A 22,172-nucleotide genomic window follows, 5' to 3' on the forward strand; every position below is an offset into this window, starting at 1 on the left:
GGGTCGCTATGAGTCGGTTCCGACTCGATGGCACCTGACAACAACAACAACAACAACAACATATATATCTACATACACACACATAAGATTTAGTTAATAAAATAAATGGGATATAATTTTCATTGCCAATGACATCAAGTCATTTTTAACTCATAGCTATCTAATATAGGGCTTCCTGGGAGTGACTACTGTGTTTAAACTGCTGGCTTGCAGTTGGTGGACCTGTACTTATCCTACAGCATTACATCAGAACTACTTATAATTATAATGATGCAGATTTATGGAGAGACTAGAAGTTGTAAGAATTTAGTGCCAACTTTGGCAAACTATGGCCCAAAGAACAGCCTTCTATTTGTGTAACTAAAACATTATTAGAACAGACAATGCTCATTTATTTCACTACTGTTTTGGGCTACTTTTACATTACAGTGATAACGCAGAGCATTTGCAACATAGACTCTAGAGCTCACAAGACTCAAATATTTATTCTGTGGTACTTTTAAGAAAAAGTTTGCCACCCCCTTGGGTTAGCAGGAAAAAGCAAAAATAATTTCATTAAGAAGCTTGTAAGTCCATCTTCAGTCTGTAATTGATTGGAATACGTAAAAGGGGGCTAGATCTTGCCCAATGAAAGAAGCTTCCTATGGAGCCTTTGCATTGCCTAAGACCATAGGTGGAGTCCTGAACCCCATCCAAAATTTTCTGAGGTGGGAAATTTCCACTTGAAAGGACAAGTAGACCAGCCTGGAGCGGCTAGAAGAACAGAAGATACTTTGTGAAAGAAAGACCAGCAGGAAAAATCAAAAACATTAATGGCAGTCTGATAGACTACTACAAGAACAAGCAAGTTGTTTGCCCAGGAGCCATCAAGGCAAGTGCTCGGGTCCCCTCAGAGCAAACCCCCTTCTAAGACTAAGACGCAAGAGGAATACACAAGCAGACATGTGGTCTGGCTGGTGACTACATTGGTCACCAATAAAGGGAGAGTGGGGGAAAACCAGCAATGAAGTTGTGAGCTAAGTCCGACACGTTCAATAGATTTCTGTGAACCCGGGTGGAGACCTGGTTGGCCAGCAGTATGGCAAGACTTTTGGGGACTCTTGGGCCCAGAGACAGTGACATGGCCACAGAGGACTAGAGTGGAGAGTGAAGTGTCCAGCTGATATGAAGTGAGGGGAGATGCACAAGAACACCCATACTTGCAGATAGTACCCACTTGACCAGCCTTCAATAGCTGGGTGATCAGAACTCGACTAGAAGAAGAAAGAAGAGTAATCCACTACAATTTGATGAACTTGACCTATACTTATGGATGTAGTAGCTCAAAAGAGGGAACAAATCTTTATAGCGTGGATCATTCCCAACCCCTCAGTATACAGGGTTGACAGGGATGGGCAACTTAGACACTGGCTACCCAAAATTGGGGTGGCGGGGGGGTTGGCTACAAAGGCAAGAAGTGACTGGCTTACAAGCTTTTAAGAGGGAGGGTACAGGGGAAAGCAGAATTTTTACTGAGTCATTTCCAATCTGTTGGGACAGGGCTGATAAAAGGAGATGGGGATAAGAATCTTGTGGTACAGTAGTGAATAATTGCTATCAGGACTGACTGTGAGGGTCAGAAATGTAAAGGTAGATGTTTTTGTAACAAAAGGAGGGGATTGGTTGATGTTGCAGTCCAGGAACTGAGGACCCTGGGATCATCAAATGAGAAGAGCGGAGTGCGGGACACTACCCAGAGAAACAGTGATCCAGAAACGGAGGCAGAGACGATGACGTGGAGAGATGGAGCAGCTGGGGACTCTGGACTCAGGGAGGGAGAGGGGCTGTGTGCTGATGACCAGGGGGCAGGCTTGCAGGGTGTACCCTTTGGTTGTTTGATGATGCATGGAGGGGATTGTAATCATTGCAATGAAACAAAATATGATAAATGCAAAGCTGGTGTTCTTCCATGTAAACTATCACATAATTCACAATAAAAACTTAAATAGAAAAATTTCATTAAGGATTGCAAATTAATATTCAAACCATGTGCAGAAGTGAAAGATTGCCTTTGGAAAAGTTATGTATCAGAAGTTTCGAGAGCACCTGGTTTCTAGACACTTACCAGTAACAATAAAACATGTACAATCTTGATTCAAAAAGTTCATGGAATGTCAGCTATGATTACCCTTAGCTGTAATTGATAATCATACCTCCAAATTTATGGTATATTGGAAGTTGTTTATTATTATTATAGATTCATATAATTCCAAGAGAAGTTTGGATGCATATAGAAATGTGCCTATCTGGTCAGTGATCCTTAAATTAAAACATGAAAGAAAAGTATTGACAACAATTCATTAAAAAAAAAATGCATGGAAAAAGATAATGACAATTTTTCATGAAGATTTTGAAAACCATTTGTATTCTATGAAGTCTAAATAGTGTTTCCCATGCTAACACAGTTGTAATTGGGGATTAAACTCCATTGAGCAGCTTTTGAGGAAATTAGTTGTTAACCCTTTTACATGTGTATTGTATTTGTAACATGAGGTGTATTAAATTTATGCTTGTGAAAAAATCATATAGAACCAGCTCTTTTTTTTTTTTTTTTAAGTCATACTAGAATATCTCCATATCTGGTGGATATTACTGTATTTCTTATTCTAAGTCTGTACCAATGATTAGATTAAAACTCATTGGAGGAAAAATGCCTTTGATGGTAGGTGTTGATGGGAAGAGAATTGTTGAACTTAGCTTACTTACATTGCTTGACATATTATTTAAAGGTACACTCTCAGCATGGATTTTTTGATTCAACATTGTAATAAATAAAAATATGCATAAATATATTGTTCAGTGCTGTCGAGTCGATTCTGACTAATAGCCACCCTGTATAGGGTTTCGAGGTTGTAAATCTTTACGAGAGCAGAAAACCTTATCTTTCTCCTGCTGAGTGGCTGAAGGACTTGAACTGCCAACCCTATGGTTTGAAGTCCATGGCTTATCATATGGAAAAATATATTATTGTTGTTGATAAGTGCCATCAAATTGGTTGTGACTCATAATGACTCTATATGACTCATAATAAATCTTCCCAGGAGCATAAAACCTCAGTTTTCTCCCATATAATTCATGTGAAAAATCTTTGTAGATACTTTTGGTTTTAGAGATAAAAGAACTTATGTTGCTGTTATTGTTAAGTGCTGTCAAGTTGATTCTAATTCATAGGGACCTGTGTGGGGTTTCTAAGGCTGTAAATCTTTATCACAGAAAGCCTTATTTTCTCCTTTAGAGCTGCTGATGGACTCCAGCAGCTGGACCTTGTGTGATTCACAGTCCAGTGCTTACAGACATGGGCTAATCCAACCCTTTTAAATTCAGAATTAGATACATTTCAGATACAACTTAGAAATATATATATATATATACACACACACACACACACAAACACGCACGTGTTTGTCAAAAAATATCCACATTCTGACTTCAGGATTTATTTTAATCAACTTTCACAAAAGACCAAATGCACCATCTTTTGATATAATCTCTTTGTCCATCTGTTAGCACATCAATACACTTTGTCTATCTGTTAACAAGCTTTCATATTCTCTTATTAAAAAAGGCTTTAGGCTGAGCGGCTAGCCATGAAAATGCGCTGTTCGTTAACTTCTTCATCAGCGGTAAATCTTTATCCCCAAAGGGCTGCTTTCAGGGATCCAAACGTACAGAAAGTCCAATGGAGCATGATCAGGACTGTAAGGAGGATGCTTGAACACCTCAAAACACCACACAGTTTTTGCAGAGTGTGGGCAGAAGCGTTTGGATGTGCATTGTCATGTAAGGTCATAGTGCTCTTAGATAGCAGTTCTCTGTGTTTAATCTGAAGTTTAGGCTTCACTTTCCGTGTGCATCTCTCACTGGAATGAGCACTGTTGAATGTTGAACATTTTTGTGACAGTGTTCTAATACTGACTTTGAGAATCCTAGAAAACTGTGAGCATCAATCTTCCTGCTAATGGTTGACTTTTGAACTTTATCTTAATTGACGATTGAGAATGTTTTCATTCCATACTCTGCCGTTTACTCTCAGGATGATTTTCATATATTTTGGTATGTTGTTGTTGTTGTTAAGTGCTGTCGAGTTGGTTCCGACCCATAGTGACCCTGTATAGGATTTCCAAGGAGCAGCTGGTGAGCTTGAACTGGCAACCTTGCAGTTCAAACAGCTTTGCAGTCTGGTGCATTATCCCACAGTGTATATTCCTTCATCTTCTTTTTTATGCTTTCTTCATCATTTGGTATTTTGCTGATTGTTGTTGTTAAGTGCTGTCAAGTTGATTCCAACTCATAGCGACCCTGTCTATGGTTTCTGTGGAGCGGCTGTTAAGTTTGAACTACTGACCTTGCAGTTCAAACTGACCTTGAAGTCGAGTGCTTATCCTATAATATTGCAGGTTGAGGCTTGAATATTTTCTTCAGTTCTTTCAGCTTGCAAAATGCTGAGTGTGTTCTTTCCTCTTGTGTAACTTCAGGTCTTTGCACATTTCATTATAGTAATTGATTATAGCTTCTCAAGCTGCACTTTGAAATTTCCTGTTCAGCTCTTTTGCCTCTTCATTTCTTCCATTTGCTTTTGCATATCTATGCTGGAGAGTAAGTTTTCAGTCTCTTCTGGTGTCCATTATTATAAGAAAATGGGCAAAGACCTGGAGTTAGAAAACCAAAAGGGAAGAACAAAAGAAATTTATATGGCAGGTTTCCTGCCAACTGATTGGAAGAGATCCGTATTTGTGCCCATCCATAGATGAAAGATCCATGACCTCGGACCACACACAGAAACTAACTTAAATGGATCAAGGTCCTAAATACTAAGTCTAAAATCATAGAGATTTTAAGGAAATTATAGGTAATATAAATTAATCGTCTTAAAAGTAGATTATTATGGTACAGAGACTTACTTGATATGGCTCTTCTAGACATAGACTTTGAGACTCCCAAATGACTGGACGGAACTTGGTTAATGGAGTATATGAAACTCTTAACATGGGAACTTGTCGAGTTTGCCATCCTGCTTGATTTTATTTTAAATGAACTGTCTCAGAATCAGGAATGTGGGGTTTCACTGACACCAAAGAAGAGGTGGAGCCGAGGCAACAGCAAGAGAGAGAGAGCAGCCCTCTTCCCAGCACAGGGAGCAGGGAAGCTGAGTGCTTTCCATGACCTTCAAAGGGGGACCTCTTCCAATCAGTGGGCCAGGAAGCTGCCTTATAAAATTTTGTTCTTCCCTTGTGGTTTTCTAACTCCAGGTCTTTGAAAATTTTCTTATAATATTTGACTTTGTCTTCTTGAGCTGACCTTTGACATTTTCCGTTCAGCTTTTTTACTTCACCTCTTCCATTCACTTTAGCATCTCTAGGCTGGAGAAAACTTTCAGTCTTTTCTGACATCCATTTTGGTTTTTTCTTTCTTTCCTGTCTTTTTAATAACCTTTGTTTTCTTCCTGTATGATGGTTTTTATGTCATCCCACAACTCTTTTGATCTTCAATCATCGGTGTCTAATGCACCAAATCTGTTGTTTAGACAGTCAGTCTCTAAATTCAGGTGTAGTTTGTTCAAGGTCGTATTTTGGCTCTTTTGGATTTGTTTTAATTTTCTTCACCTTCAGCCTGAATTTTGCATATGAACAATTGATGGTCTGTTCCACAGTTGGCCCCTGACCTTATATTGACTGATAATATTTAGCTTTTCCATTGTCTCTTCCCAAAGGTATAGTCAATTTGATTCCTGTATATTCCATCTGGTGAGGTCCGTGTGTATAGTCACATTTTATGTTGTTGAAAAGTATTTGCAATGAATATTTTCTTCATTGGTCTTGCAAAATTCTGTCATACAATCTCCAGCATAATTTCTGTCACTAAATCTGTTTTCTAATTATTTTCATCTTTGTTTCCGTGCTCCACATTCCAGTCACCAGTAATAATCAAAACGTCTTGATTACATGTTTGATCAATTTCAGACTGAGGAAGTTGGTAGAACTCTTCAATTTCATCATCATTGGCTTTAGTGGTTAGTGCATAAATTTGTGTAACAGTGTTATTGACTGGTCTTCCTTGTTGTTAGTGTTGTTGTTGTTAGTGCTGTTGAGTTGGCTCTGACTCATCACAATACTGTATAGGGTTTCTGAGGAGTGACTGGTGGGTGTGAACCACTGACCCTGTGGTCCAGCGCATTGTCCTGCAGCACCACACGAGGACTCCAGACTTCCTTGTAGGCGTATGGATATTATCCTAAAACAGACAGCAGTGTACTTCAAGATAGATCTTGAAGTGTTCTTTTTGACAATGAATGCAATGCCATTTGAGCTCAATGCCTAAGATACTGATCTTTTTGCATTCCATTTCATTTTTTTGCAACTTCCAATTTTCATAGAGTCGTACTTTTGTACATTCCTTGTTCTGATATGCGTTGGATGTTTGCAGTTATTTCCCCTGGTTTTAAGTGTCCCCATCAACAAATGACAGTCCTGAAAACTTACTCCATTCATGCCATCATGGTCAGCTCTGCTTTGAGAAGGCAGCTCTTTCCCCATCGTATTTTGAGTGCTTTCCAACCTGAGGGACTCATCTTGTAGCACTGGATCTGATATTGTTCTGCTGCTCTTCTTAAGGGTTTCAGTGGCTAAAAATTCAGTAGTCTGCCTCTCTTCCATCTTGTTGTTAAGTGCCAGCGAGTTGGTACCGACTCATAACGACCGTATTATGCACAACAGAATGAAACACTGCCCAATCCTGGGCCAACCTCACTATTTATTGCCACGCTTGAGTCCATCGATGCTGCTACTTGGCCAATCCATCTCATTGGGGTTTGTCCTCTATTTCTCTGACCCTCCACCTTATCAAACATGATACCATTCTCCAGTGACTGGTCCCTCCTGACAGTATGTCCGAAGTATGAGAGATGAAGTTTGGCCATCTTGGCCTCCAAGGACCACTCTGACTGCACTTGGTAGCCCATGGCACTTTCAATATTCTCTTCCAACACTATAACTCAAAAGAATCAATTCTTCTACGGTCTTCTTTATTTACTGTCCAGCTTTAGCATGCATATGGGGTTATTGAAAATACCATGGCTTGGGTCAGGCACACCTTAGTCTTCAATCTGACATCTGTGTTCTTCAACACTTTAAAAAGGTCTTGTGCAACAGAATTGCCTAATGCAATGCGTTGTTTGATTTCTTGACTGCTGCTTCCATGAGTGTTGATAGTTGATCCAAGAAGAATGAAGTCCTTGACAACTTCAATCTTTTCTCCGTTGATAAGAGTGTTGTTGATTGGTCCAGTGGTGAGGATTTTTGTTTTGTTTACATTTAGATGTAATCCATACCAAAGGCTGTGCTCTTTTATCTTCATCAATAAATGTTTTAAGTCCTCTTCACTTTCAGCAAGCAAGGTTGTATCATCTGCATATCGCAGGTTGTTAATGAGTCTTCCTCCAATCCTGATGACACGTTTTTCTTCATATAACCCATCTTCTTGGATTATTTGCTTAACATACATGTTGAGTAAGTATGGTGAAAGAATACAACCCTGTCACACACCTTTCTTAGTTTTACACCATTGAGTGGTCCCATGTTCTGTTCGAACAACTGCTTCTTGGTCCAGGTACAGATTCCTCATGAGCACAGTTAAGTGTTCTGGAATACTCATACTTCGCAATGTTGTCTCCTTCATCTTAGTCTGTGTTAATTCCAAAGCTCTGTTGAAATCAGTCACAGGTGGCATAACTTCCAACATCACAGCAACATGCATGCCATCACAGTAGGACAAACTGACAGACAAGTGGTAGGATATTGGATAGAGTGTTCCAATAGATTTATGATGTTTAAGGTCTCTATGTCAGAAATTTCTTTTTAGATGGGTTTTCTTGTGTTGAAAGTGGTGTCTTGAAAATCCTAACTATTGTTGTGCAGTTATTTTTTATTCCTTTCAGATTTATCAGTATTTACTTCATGCATTTTAGGTCATTGATGCGAGGTGCATATGCAGTGGAGCTTCAAAAAACTTGTGAAAATATGAAGTTGAAAGATAATAAAAATTTTCCACAAATTTTCTGAATATCCTTCATGCATTCATAATTGTGTCTTCTTAATGAATCGATCTTTTAATTATCATATAATGCCCTTCATTTCTTATAATGGATTTGGTTTGACATCTCTTGTCTGATATAGCATGACTATCCCTAATTTCTTTTTATTAATTTTATTCCATCCTTTTTCTTTCGGTCTCTCTTTTTTTTTGTTTTTGCCTCTCAGATGTGTGTCTTATAGGTTGCGTAAAATTGGATCATGTTTTCCTTTTTTTGTCTTTAGACTGGAGATGTTAGACTGTACCTTTAAGTTAATCACTCAAAAAGAAGGATGTACTTTTTACATTTTGCTAATTGATTTTTGTGTCTTGTTTGTCCCACAGTTAGTCACTTTCGTTGTATTTTGTGTTTAGTTACTTTCATATTTGAGTCCTTTTGTCTTCCCTTTTGCAGCTGTTTAAAAATTATCTTCATAGTCATTTATACAAAATTGCACTTAACAGCTTCAGAACAACTTATTTTAGCATGACACCAACATTTAACATACAAAGAACAACATGCATCATATTAACAGACTTGAGTATTCTCAGTGAACTCCTCTTTTCTCCATTTCTGTTGTTGAGCCACCAGTTACATCACTGTACATCTGTTTAAATTTGTTTTTATTTCTTATGTTATAATTCTTATAGTATGTAACTACTAAATTGACCCAGTGGATATGCCATATATCTGATCTTTTTATTTGCCCTATGTCTCTTGCCTTTATTGGAGTTCTTTGTTTTAATTTTCATCCTCAGTTTCAACTTTCAGTTTCTTTCTACTATCCATTCTTTTCCACCTGAAGGACTTTCTTTAATAATTATTGCTAAGCACTTGTAGTGATAATGATCCCACAAGTTTTATGTGGAAATGTCTTGCCTTCACCTTTATTTTTGAAATACAACTTTGCTGGGTAAAGAAGTTTTGTTTGGTCATTCCTTTCCTTCAGTACTTAATATTGTACATTTGCCATATCCTCTAGTTCATTTATTCTCTTTTATATCTGTTCAAATCTACTGTTGAATCCTTTCCTTCCATTTCCTAATTCACTTAATTCATCAATCCCAGTATTTGTATTTGGTCCTTTTGTACATTTTCAATCTCCTTAGTGAGTATCCCATTTTGTTTTCTGATCTCCATTAGAAATCCTATTTTGTCTGTGTGTTGTTTTGCATTTTTAGAACACTGTAACATTGGTTTTGGAAATTCATCTATTTCCACTATTAACCTTGGTCTCCAAGAATTGATTCCAGCTTCTTCATAGTACTCTTTAATTGGGCTATCTTCTCTTGTGTTCTTACATATCTTAAAACTTTATGTTGAACCTGATGCATTTGAATATTTTGCTGTGATTATTCTGGAACTCGGAACCTCTTTTTCCTTAAGAGTATGTTTGTGGGGGGTTTTTGTTTGTTTTTTGACCCCTTTTATTTTTTTCTTCTTCCCCTAAATTCCACTAAGAAGGTGCCTTGGCCTTTTGGTTCTTTCATGCAAAATGCCTTTTCTATAGGAAGTGTTTCCTCCAGTTTTGCTACCCTAAAACCTTGGGGGGAATCCTGGTGTGATGCTGTAGGACTGCAGACCACATGGTTGGTAGTTCAACCCCATCTTGGAAACCCTACATAGGGTCACTATGAGTTGGAACCGACTCTACAGGACTTAACAACAACAACAAAGCTTTGGGAAGCAAGCAGTTCTGAAAGCATGTGTCCCACTGCCCTCTTCTCTGGTGTGGTCTCAGGCATTTCCTTTATTGATATGGTCTGATTTTGCAGGTTTCAGGTGTCGTGGAAAGTTTTAAATCTATTGCTGCTGACTAGGAGAATTACTGTGCTATTTATATCTATTAACTTTCTATGTAGGGTTCTGTTTTGTCATAGAACCTGGAAGCAATACAGATCCCCTCTTTCCAACACACACTCCCTCCCCCTCCCCAAAGTCTTGTTGGAATAGGAAGGGAGTGATTTTTCCCGGTGGCTTCTTTTTCCTGGCTGCCCCAGATGCTTTGAAGTAGTCAGACCATCAACAAAAGTTAAATTTCCTTACCACTCTCCTGAAGTTTTGGATAAGCTGTAGGATAAGCACTGGACCACAAAGTCAGTTTGAACTGCAAGGGCAGTGGTTCAAACTCATTAGCCGTTCCTCGGAAACCCATACAAGGTTGCTATGAGTCAGAACTGACTTGACAGCCCTTAACAACAACAACCACTCTCCTAGCTGTAGGGAGCTATTTCACTGTTTGTATTTTTGTAGTGTGCCTCTCTGCCACTCAGTATATTTGAGGTTGAAGGTTTACGTGAGAACTGGACAGAAGGGGCTCTTAAGTAATGGGTCATTTTCTTCCTTATATCTTTGACCAGGTGCTTTATTTTTTTAATTGGTTGCTAAAACACTGTTGTGGAATAATGGAAACAGTCAGCTACATTCATCACCATGTTGGGGAGATCAGATCTTGGTTTATTAATGCAAATCTCAGCTAAAAAGAATCAGAGCTCTCTGGTGTGTGTAATGGTTTGATTCCAAAGCTGAGACAGGGAAGGAACAAAATGAGATTGGAACATTTCTTTTGCCCACAAGATCAAGAATGATGGGACCATGACAACTGGGCATCCCATATGTGAGACTCTCACTGGCTAAATAAGATGCATGAGACAATGCTGACATGAATGAATGAATAAATAAATAAATGAAAAGGAAAGCTCTCTTTATAGTAGAGTGCCAACTAATAAATGTAATTAAAAGAAAAATGGAATTAAAAAGTCCCCATTTGGCAACCACCAGAATTTTTAGAGTCCTAGTATGGGGCTGTAGGATAAGCACTGGAATGCTAACCACAAGGTCTGTGGTTCAAATCCACCAGCTGCTCTTTGGATATCCTATACAGAGTTGCTATCAGTTGGAACTAACTCAAAAGCACTTAACACAACAGCAATAACAAATATTCAGGCAAGAATCGTCAGTGGATGCTAAAATTAGTTTTCAGTTTAATGAGAATAAATGGTGTTTACATAGACTTCGCCCAGCTAGCTCAGTCAGTAGAGCTTGAGACTTAATCTCAGGGTCGTTGGGTGTGTGCTTTGAACTACTGGTGTGGTGCTGTAGGATCACCACTGGACTGTGAACCACAAGGTCAGCAGTTTAAATCCACCAACTGCTCCTCAGAAACCCTATACAGGGCCATGGTAACTGTAGGGCAAAAGCATATTTGAGGAAGTAATTGGATTTTTGAAAAACTAACTCCAGCTCCAAGTTGGATCTCTTATTTTATATCTTAAATCCAAATCCTCAGGAGATACAAGTTTAGCTGGAGTTGGATTTTTTTTATCATGATCAATTTTATAATGACATTGTTTTGCAGACTAAACTGCAATGATTACTTGTATACCTTCACTTACTCAATTCACAATACAAGCTTTAAAAATAAAGTAAAGAAATGATTACTGATACTGTTCTGACTGAAACTATGCACCTCCAGCTTAACCCAAATGATTCCGAAAATTTGTTTAAAGCATGTATATGTGCTTATTTAAAGAGAATTATAGTGCAGAAATGTCAAAATGTTAACATTCAGGGAGTTTCTTTGCAGGACATATGGGAAGTTTTTAAAATTTTTTGCATCTTTTCTGTTGAGTTTGAAAAAATTAAAAGGAAGATAAAAAAAACACACCACATATAAGACTATAAAGTTAATTTACATATTACTGTTATTCTTTAGTGCTGTTGACTCAGTTCCAACTCATAGTGACCCTGTATTCAAACCTGTGACACCTTGCAGTTCAAACCAGCATTACTGTCCAGCACATGAACCCACAGCACCACCCCAGGACTCCTCATATATTACTATTATACTATAAATTGTTGGTATCTGGTGTGGCGTTGTTGGATAAGCACTGGAGTGGTAACCGCATAAAATCACAAAGGAATATTATAATCAATGTTTCCAAAATCAAAATCCAAGGAAAGACTCCTGAAAGCAGCTCAGGATAAATGAAATGTTCCCTATAAAGGAGAAACTGTAAGATTGAGCTCTGTAAAATTCAGCTACATGGTTTCTCAGTAGAAACTATGCAAGCAAGAAGGCAGGGGAGACATCGATAAAACTATGAAAGAAAAAAAAATGCCATACAAGAATCATATACCTTGCAAAATTGTTCCTCAATTACAACAATGAAATTAGGACATTTCCAGGTAAATAAAAATTAAAGAAACTTATAAAATCCAGACCAACTTTACAAAAAATTTTAAAGGGAGTTCTTTGGTCTGAGAACCCCAAACAGCAGAAAACAACTGGAAATTGACACACACAGTGAAACCACCTAGGAGTCAATCTAGATATAGAAGTATGTAAAGTACAACTTACTAGACTGAAAATGGGGAATCAGCTGTATCAATATATAGTGAAGACAGCTACAGAGTGAAAAGTGGGAATAGTATAGACAAAGAACTTCCAAATGTTGAGGAAGTTAAGTAGATTTCAAGATAAAACAGACAGTTTTATAATGGGGAAGAAATTAATAAACTATAGGATAACCTCAAAGAAAATTAGTACACCTTTACATTACTAAAGCAACAGCAATGAAGAAATTCACAAAATGCATAAGTAAGATGAGCTCAGCACAGAAAAATATGTGGGACAACGAATACAGCAGCACCACAAAAAGCACACACAGTAAAATAACTGCAATAAATTCATGTCTGTCAATAATTACGCTTAACATCAGTGGATTAAATGTATCAGTCAAAAGACAGAGAGGAACAGAATGGATAAGAAAATAGAATCCTTCAATGTACTGTCCACCAGAGACAGACTTACACATAAAGACAAAAACAGATTAAAAATCAAAGGATGGAAGAAAAGATATCATGCTAATGGCAATCAAAAAGAAGCAGGACAGGCAATATTAGTTTCTGAAAAAACAGACTTTAAGGCAGAAAGCCTTAATACATAAATGAAACTCTAATAGAATTGCATAAAGGAATAAGCACCTCTACAATAGTAGTAGGACATTTTAATACATTATGTTTGATAAGACAGACCAACTAGAAAGTAACTCAGAAAGACTCAGAAGACCTAACCAGCACAATCAAGCAACTTGATCTTATAGATTTATACAGAGCACTCAACCCAACAATAGCACAATACATATTATTTTCCAGTGCAGATGGAACATTCACCAGTTCACAAAGCAAGCCTCAAGAAATTAAAAAATACTGAAATTCTACAAAGCATCTTTCCAGAATCACAATACTGTAAAATTAGAAATCAACAATAGGAAGATCAAAGAAACAAAATCAAATACATGGAAATTGAATAACACCCTGCTTAAAAGCTACTGGGTAATAGAACAAATAAAACAAAATTCCTTGAATCAAATGAGAACAAAATCATAATATACCAAAATCTTTAGAACACAGCAAAAACAGCACATAGAGGACAATTTATAGTAATAAATGCACAAATCCCAAATGAAGAAAGAACCAAAATTAAAACATTACCCCAACATCTTCAACAATTAGAAAAAGAGCAGCACCAGTTATCAGAAGAAAAGAAATAAAGAACAGAGCAGTGATAAATGAGCTATAAAACAGAAAAACAATTGAAAAGTATCAACAAGACGAGAAGTTGGTTCTTTGGAAGGATTAATGAAATTGACAAACCATTGGCAAATCTAACATAAAAGAAAATGCAAATAACATGCCTAAGAAACAACAAGGTAACATCACAACAGAAACAGGAAATAAAAAGAATAATAACAATACTGTGAAGAATTGCACTCCAGTAAATTTGAAAATCTTGAAGAAATGAGTAAATGTTTAGAGAAACATGACCAACCTGAGCTAGCACAGAGAGAAGTAGAAAACATGAACAGACCACAAAAGAAGAAATTGATCAGGTAATTAAAAACAACAAAAAATGTCCAGGAGTAATAATGTGGAATACTGGATGAAACAGATTCAAAGGATGATCCCGGAACTCTGACATGCAAAGGGATAAATAGGTGGATTGAATAAAAATGGTGAGTGAGATTTGGAGTAGAAGCAAGAAAAGAGGTGTTTTCTGATTTGCGATGGTCAGTGGATCCCGGTGCAGCTATTTGGAACAGGAAGGAGCAGAACAAGGTCACGAGAGCACTCCCATTGCAGAGGTCTGACTGTTCATCAGAGATAAAGGTGTGGACATTTCTTTTCTGACATTTTGTTTTCCTCTGTCTGCCCACCTCCACTCTGGGGACTAGAATGGGGTACCTCAGCAAGTGGACACCCCCAGGGAAGTTTGTATTACCTGTACACACAAGGATCTGAACAGCAATGATAGATGGCACATAATTGAAGAAGTGGGAGGAGTCAACAGGAACTGCTTCAAAATGGGAGTGTTTTCCAAAATGGGTCTGGCCAGCACTGGGCTGGTACTGACTAGGACAAATGCCTGAACAGGCCTGAAGGGAAGTGAGAGAGGCAAAAAAATAAAAGACCAAAAACCAAACCTTGAGTTACATCATGAGGTGCAATGGGAACATCTTGAAGTTTTTCAGGTAGTTTTGAAGGCAAGAAGCCAAAAAAGGGATGCTAAAGTCTTACTTGTATTTTGCTACAGCTTTTGTTGTTGTTTTTTGTTTTGTTTTATTTTGGACTTTAGTGTCCAGTCTGTTTTTCTGGCCCCCCTTTCATCTTGGGGGTGCTCATTCTCTCCTTTCCATACCCAACAAGAGACAGCAATTGCAGTCATAGAGCCAAGCTGCAATCTCACCTTGTAACATCCTACCATCTGGGCAAGAACCAATGCCAGCTGCTATACACCAGAACAGCATAAATAACCAACATCTGCTAAGTGAAAAGAGAAGCCCATCTCGTGATCACACCTACCAGGAGGCAATCAGAGAGCTTAAGAATGTTGTCGTTATGTGCCGTGGTGTCAGTTCCGACTCATAGTGACCCTGTACAGGGTTTCCGAGGCTGTGAATCTTTACGGGAGTAGAAAGCCTCATCTTTCTCCTGCAGAACAGCTGGTAGTTTCGAACTGCTGACCCTGAGGTTAGCAGCCCAATTCATAGCTACTACACTACATGTATATTCATCTAATTTTGAAAAATTAACAGAACAACAATGCCTAAAAATCAGCAGAATATTTCTGCTCGTGTGAAGAAACAAGACAGAGTAGCTCAAATAAATGAGCTAGAGGTAGACCTAGAATTTCCATTGGAAGAAATGCTGGCTTTGGAATGGTCCAACAAGGAATTCAGGAGAATGATATGCAGGTATGCATCTAAACGTTCCACAAAAAGGTTGAAGAAAATGAGGTAGAATTCAGAAAAATGCTACAGGAACAATCAAGTAAGATAGAAATATCATTGAAAACAATTCAAAACCTGCAAAAAGAGGTCCAAGTGATTAATAATTACATGTCATTAATTGGTACACTCATAACAACAGAAGTTAAGGGACTTTGTAAATGCCAATCCAGTGCTTTAAAACAACCTAAAGGGAATTCTTTGGCATGAGAACTAACAAGAACAGACAACAACTGGAGATTGATGTACGTCACAACACCACCCAGAACTCAGTTGAGAGATGGAAGAGTCCAGAGCAGAACAAAACTACAAGAAGGAAATCAGAGGATCTTGGAGGTGAGTCTAGGATTTAAAAAGCTACAGTGTGAAAGAAGGAAAAAATACAGGAACAGAAATCCAGGTGGTGAAGAGATCAGGGAGATTGCAAGATAAAATAGACTAGTTTAAAAGGAGGAAAAAGTTAATACAATATAGGGTAACCTCTAAGAAAATACTTCACAATGTATCAAGAAAAGGAAAATCCAAGAAGAACATGAAAACATTAAAACTATGAAGAAATTAACAAGAAAAAGAACCAAAAAAATGAACTCAGCTCAGGAAGGCATGCAGAACAAAGAAACCAGCAGCACCACACACAAAAAAACAAACATCATGAGAGCAATCAATTTATAGCTGTTGATAAATACACTGAATGTCAATGGATTAAATGCACCAGCCAAGATTTAGAGAGTGGCGGAATGTATTAGAAGACAGTATCCTTCAATATCCTGTATACAAGATACAAGTATACAAGAAAGACACCTTATACACAAAGACAAAAACAGTTTAAAAATTAAAGGACTGAAAAAAATAATATACCAAGCAAATTGCAATAAAAAACGAGCAGGAGTGGTAATACTAATCTCTGATAAAATAAACTTTAAGGCAAAATCACCTTAAGAGATACAGGACATTTTCTCATGATAAAAACGTTATTTAAACAAAAGGACATAACCATAATATCTGTGCTCCCAACGATAGAGCCCCAAAATATATAAAGCAAAACCTAATAGAATTGAAAAAAAGAAATAGACGAATCTACAATAATAGTGGGATATTTCAATACACCACTTTGGAAAAATAACAAAACAACAAGAAAGAAATTTGACATAGACACAGTGCAACTAATTAACACAGTCAACCAATTTGACCGCACAAATTTGTACAAAGCATTCAACCCAACAACAGCACAATATACATTCTTTTTGAGTGCACATGAAACATTCTTCAGAATAGACCATGTGTTAGCCCACAAAACAAGCTTCCATATATTCAAAAATATCAAAACATTATAAAGCATTTTCTCAATCACAGTGTTATAAAATTAGAAATCAACAGTAACAAGATCAAAAAAAGTCAAATACATGGAAACTGAATAACGCCCTAATTACTGTACATATTCAAAAAGAAGAAACAATCAAAATCAGCACAGTAACACAACATGTCCAACAATTAGAAAAAGACCAGCAAAGTAAACCTGTAGTCACCAGAAGAAAAGAAATAATAAAGTAGAACAGAAATAGCTGAAATAGAAAACAGAAAAATGAAAGCATAAACAAGACAAGAAGCTGGTTCTCGGAAAGGATTAATGAAATTGACAAACCATTGTCAAACCTAACAAAAGAAAAGAGAGAAGACAACACAGAAGAAACCACATGGGTGACTTCACAACAGAAACAACGGCAATCAAACGGATAATAACAATACCATGAAGAGTTGTACTCCAACAAATATGAAAACCTAAAGGAAAGGGATACATTTTAGAAAACACGACCTACCTAAATTTACACATTGAAGTAGAAAATTTCAACAGACCTATAACAAAAGAAAAAATTGATCAGGTCATCAAAAAACCAAAAAAGGTCCAGGCACAGATGACTTTACTGGTGAATTTTACCAAGCATTCAGAGAAGAGCTGTGAGCAATTGTACTCAAAACTATTCCAGATGATAGAAAAGAATGAAAAACTCCCTAATATATTTTATAAAGCAAGCATAACCCTCATACCAAAACCGGGGAAGGACAGCACCAAAAAAGAAAATTATAGACCACTATCCGTCATGGAGTCCTAGTGTGGTGCTGTGGGCTAATGTGTCAGACTGCTAAGTCATTTGAACTGCAAGATCGGAAGTTTAAGCTCTTTGGAAACCCTATACAAGGTCGCTATGGGTCAGAATCGACTCGACAGCACTTAACAACATCCATAACAAATCCCTCATGAACATAGATGTAAAAATTCTCAACAAAATCCTAACCAGTATAATTCAGCAACATATCAAAAGAATAGTACATCATGACCAAGTGGGATTCATATCAGGGATGTAAGGATGGTTCTGTATTATAAAAACAATCAATATAATCCATGATATAAATTTTAAAAAGGGAAAAGAACCACCGCAATCGTACTGATTTGATCCAGAAAAGTCATTTGACAAAATCCAACATTCATTCTTGATAAAAACGCTCAATGTAGTAGGAATTGAAGTGAAATTCTTCAGCATAATTAAGAGCATATGTACAAAATCAACAGCCAACATCACTCTTCAGTGGAGAGAAACTGAAAACTTTCCCTTTGTGAACAGGAACCAGAGAAGGATGCCCTTTATCACCACTCCTATTCAATATTGTGTTGGAAGTTTTAGCCAGAGCTATAAGGCAAGATAGAAAAATAAAAGGCATGTAAATTGGCAAAGAAGAAGTAAAACTCTTTCTGTTGTTTGCAGATGAGATGATACTATACATAGAAAACCCCAAAGACTCATAGGAAGATTCAGCAAAGTGACAGGGTACAAGATAAACATACAAAAATCAGTTGGATTCCTCTGTACTAATAATGACAACTCTGAAAAGGACGTTAGGAAAGCAATCCCATGTACAATAGCCACCCAAAGGATGAAATATTTAGAAATAAATCTAACCAGAGAGACAAAAGACCTATTTAAAAAAAAAAAGGAGTCCTGGCGTAGTGCTGTGGGTTAATATGGTGAACTGCAAAATTGGTTTGAACCACAGGGTCAGCAGTTCAAGCTCAACAGTTGCTCTTCCAAAACCCTATACAGGGTCACTGGATTGTAACTGATTACACGACATTTAACAACAAACAGCTACAACAAGGACAAAGAAAATTACAAGATTGCTCCAAAAAAACCAAAACAGTTACAAAAATGGAAGAATATACTGTGTTCCTGATTAGGAAGACTTAACATTTATGAAAATGTCAATATTACCCAAAGCAATCTATAGGTATAATGCAACCCCAATCCATATTCCAACAACCTTCTTTAAAGAGATGGGAAAAGCAATTATAAACTTTATATGGAAAAAAAAACAGTCCTCAGATAAACAGCACAGCTTAAAGAGGAGAAAAAAGTTAGAGGCCTTTTACTTCCTGATTTCAAAAGTTACTACATGGCTACAGTGGTCAAAGTAGCCTGGTGTTGTTAGAATGAAAGATACATAGATCGATGGAACGAATTGTGAATCCAGACATTAACCCATCCACATACAGTCAACTAAGTGATCTTTGACAAAGATTGAATGGGGAAAAGATAGTTTCTTCAACAGATGATGCTGGCAAAACTGGAAATCAATAATGCAAAAGAATGAAACAAGACCTTTACATCACACCATAAACAAAAACTAACTTGGATTAAAGACCGAAATGTAATCCCCAGAACTATAAAGGTTGTCAAAGAAAAAGGAACAAATTTAAGGTCTCTAATATTCTTCTTGGATCAACTATCAACACTTATGGAAGCAGCAGTCAAGAAATTAAACGATGTATTGCATTAGGCAAATCTGCTGCACAAGGAAGACCTTTATAAAGTGTTGAAGAGCAAAGGTGTCAGCTTGAGGACTAAGGTGCGCCTGACCCAAGCCATGATATTTTCAGTAATGTAATATGCAAGCGGAAGCTGGACAGTGAATATGGAAGACCGTAGAAGAATTGATTCTTTTGAGTTATGGTGTTGGAAGAGAATATTGAAAGTGCCACGGGCTGCCAAAGAACCAATAGATCTGTGTTGGAAGAAGTGTAGCCAGAGTGCTCCTTGGAGGTCAAGATGGCCAAACTTAGTCTCTCATACTTTGGACATATCGTCAGGAGGAAGCAGTCGCTGGAAAAGGATATCATGCTTGGTAAGGTGGAGGGTCAGAGAAAAAGAGTAAGACCCCCAACGAGATGGATTGGCCAAGTGGCAGCATCGATAGACAAGTGTGGCAACAGTAGTGAGGTTGGCCCAGGATCGGGTAGTGTTTCCTTCTGCTGTGCATAAGGACGGTATGAGTCAGTACCGACTCGATGGCACCCAACAATAACAGTGACTTTCATTGAGTCCGTTAGAAGGATTTAGGAGGGAGGTGATAAACTTATATTAGTAAATGAATTTAGATGTTTAGGGATTAATGTTTGGAGTAGGATTTATGTTTCTAATTAGCAGTTTTATGCTTATTGATAAAGTACTACTAGACAGATGACTGCTTCCTTCTGTGGTTCTTTGCCTTCTGCAGTGAGTGACAATTAAAGTTAGGGACTACTCTGTCAGGAGACCGCTCTTTCAGAGCTATTGGATATACTAGATACATGGAGGACTGTAGTTCGGTGATATGCTGGGAGAGGGGAGGCTAGTATACTTTTCTTTTCTCTGGAGCCTGGCTCTAAATTAAAAGTGGCACTATATTCAAGTATTTATGTTTTAATAAAAAAACCTTTTTTTAATTTTTTTATTGTCCAGGTCACGTTTACAAAAAGAAAGTTTGGATTAATGAAGAAAGCCTATGAACTTAGTGTGCTCTGTGACTGTGAAATAGCTCTCATCATTTTCAACAGTTCTAACAAACTGTTTCAGTATGCCAGCACTGATATGGACAAAGTTCTTCTCAAGTATACAGAATATAACGAACCTCATGAAAGCAGAACCAACTCGGATATTGTTGAGGTAACATAATCTAGTAATGCTTAAATTACAAGTAATAACCAAGTCTTCAGTTAGTAACTTTAGCTGTCTGATTGCTTTTTATGTTCAATAGTTTATCAGTTACAGAGAGAACAGTTTTTGAGAGTCATTTCTTAGAAGAAGGATCTAAATGCTATGTTCTAACTTATGAACATTTTTAGTTAGCTCAGAATGAACTTGCTTGGTTTATTATATATATCAGAATAATCTAATATTTCTTCCATGATTGCTTATTTTTAAAATAATATTATGTGGTGTTAAATTGCTTTAGGTATGAAGTTATAATACTATAATGATTTTTATGTCAGTGACTACCAACAGCTTTAAACACAAATGAAATGGAGGAAAATATATAAATGATGTTTCTATATTGTAAAATAGTGCTTTATATGGGAGAGAAGCATAGCCACATTTTATTTTTTTTATTTGCTTCCTATTTTGTATCTCATAGTTCTTCCAACTAATTACATCTAAAAAAAGATAGAATTTTTTTTTTTATATTTGAAAATAGTGTTTTAAAACAAAACCTTCAAAAAGAAGAACTGATTATGTTTTCCATTTAAATTGTTTTCTGCTACAAAATATTATAAAATACATCTTTTCCATGTATGTTTCTAATAACATTTTATATTAGCTTCACAAAGTTCCATTATAATAAATGAAATTAAAATAGATAAATGGAAGCTTTTACTATTTTATTGTGTGGAAATCTAATTTATTTATATCCACACATTATGGTTATAAGTCTAGGGATACGTTTAAAATGTCAGCTATACCTCTGTGCATTAGCCATTTCTTTTTGGACAGTGATTGATTTATATTACTACAAAAAATTCTTTTTATGTTTTACAAATTGTATTAGTTGGAATTTCACTAAGTGATCCTGTTACTTTTTCATCGTTTGTCAATTGCTTCAAATGAGAAATGAACGTACAGTGTAATTTCACCTGAGATTCATGCCTATTGCTTGACTTGCCCACAGTTCTGTTTAAGGGGTTGTGTATTGTGAGCACATCCTGAAATGTATATGAAGCTTTTGATTTAATTTTTATTATTACTTCTATTAGACACAGGAGTCCTAGTGGCACAGTGGGTTAACCGTGGGAGAAAGATGAGACAGTCTGCTCCCTTACAAATTTATAGCTTCAACCCTACTTTGTTCTGTAGGGTCGCCATTAGTCAGAATCGACTAATGGTAATGGGTTTTCTGTTAAAGTGCATGGTTCCTGTCTTTAGCCAAACCTTTTAAAACAGTTTTTTTCTGTGTCATTTTAAAATTGTCTTAACGTCATTTAGCATTTATGCATATTTCATCACATCTGTGCAATATGTGAACTGTTTAGTGGACTCTTTCCTGGTTTCATATCAAGAATATATTTTGTACTATTAGGGGATTGCCATTAAGATAAATTACCTAAGAGATTTTATAACTGAATTATTTGAAACGGGAAATACCCCTTGTGTGTTTAAAATCATGTTTTATTTTTCAAAACTATGCCTTATCAAAATTTTCACTTTATTAAGTCAAACAAGAGCATAGAGTTGACTTTAATAATGTCAACATATAGGTGTTCTAGCTAGTTTCATGATACAAGGTAACTACCTCTTTAACTCTACTACTATGCTTTTTCATTGCAGCAGTTGTTCTGAACCCTGGTAATTGATGGTACTTTGCACAGCCTGAACAGAGAATATTAAAATTATAGTCTGATTTAACCCTCATAATGTTTTCAGGCTACTAAATTTTGTTTTGTGGTCGAATTTTATAATAGAATAAATCCT

The 22,172-nt window shown here is 36.8% G+C and overlaps 1 protein-coding gene across 3 annotated transcripts in view; it reads left to right on the forward strand.

Annotated features, from left to right (window-relative positions):
• The window catches only part of MEF2A (myocyte enhancer factor 2A), a 130,955-nt gene that overhangs the window by 5,913 nt on the left and 102,870 nt on the right, over window positions 1-22,172 (forward strand). For all 3 annotated transcript variants that reach the window (XM_006872132.1, XM_006872133.1, XM_006872131.1), the window contains exon 2: window positions 20,169-20,372. In XM_006872132.1, coding sequence (XP_006872194.1) covers window positions 20,169-20,372 — 204 coding nt within the window. The remainder of the gene's footprint in view (window positions 1-20,168; window positions 20,373-22,172) is intronic.

The sequence above is a fragment of the Chrysochloris asiatica genome, unplaced genomic scaffold (genome assembly GCF_000296735.1).
Source record: "Chrysochloris asiatica unplaced genomic scaffold, ChrAsi1.0 scaffold00184, whole genome shotgun sequence".
NCBI lineage: Eukaryota > Metazoa > Chordata > Mammalia > Afrosoricida > Chrysochloridae > Chrysochloris > Chrysochloris asiatica.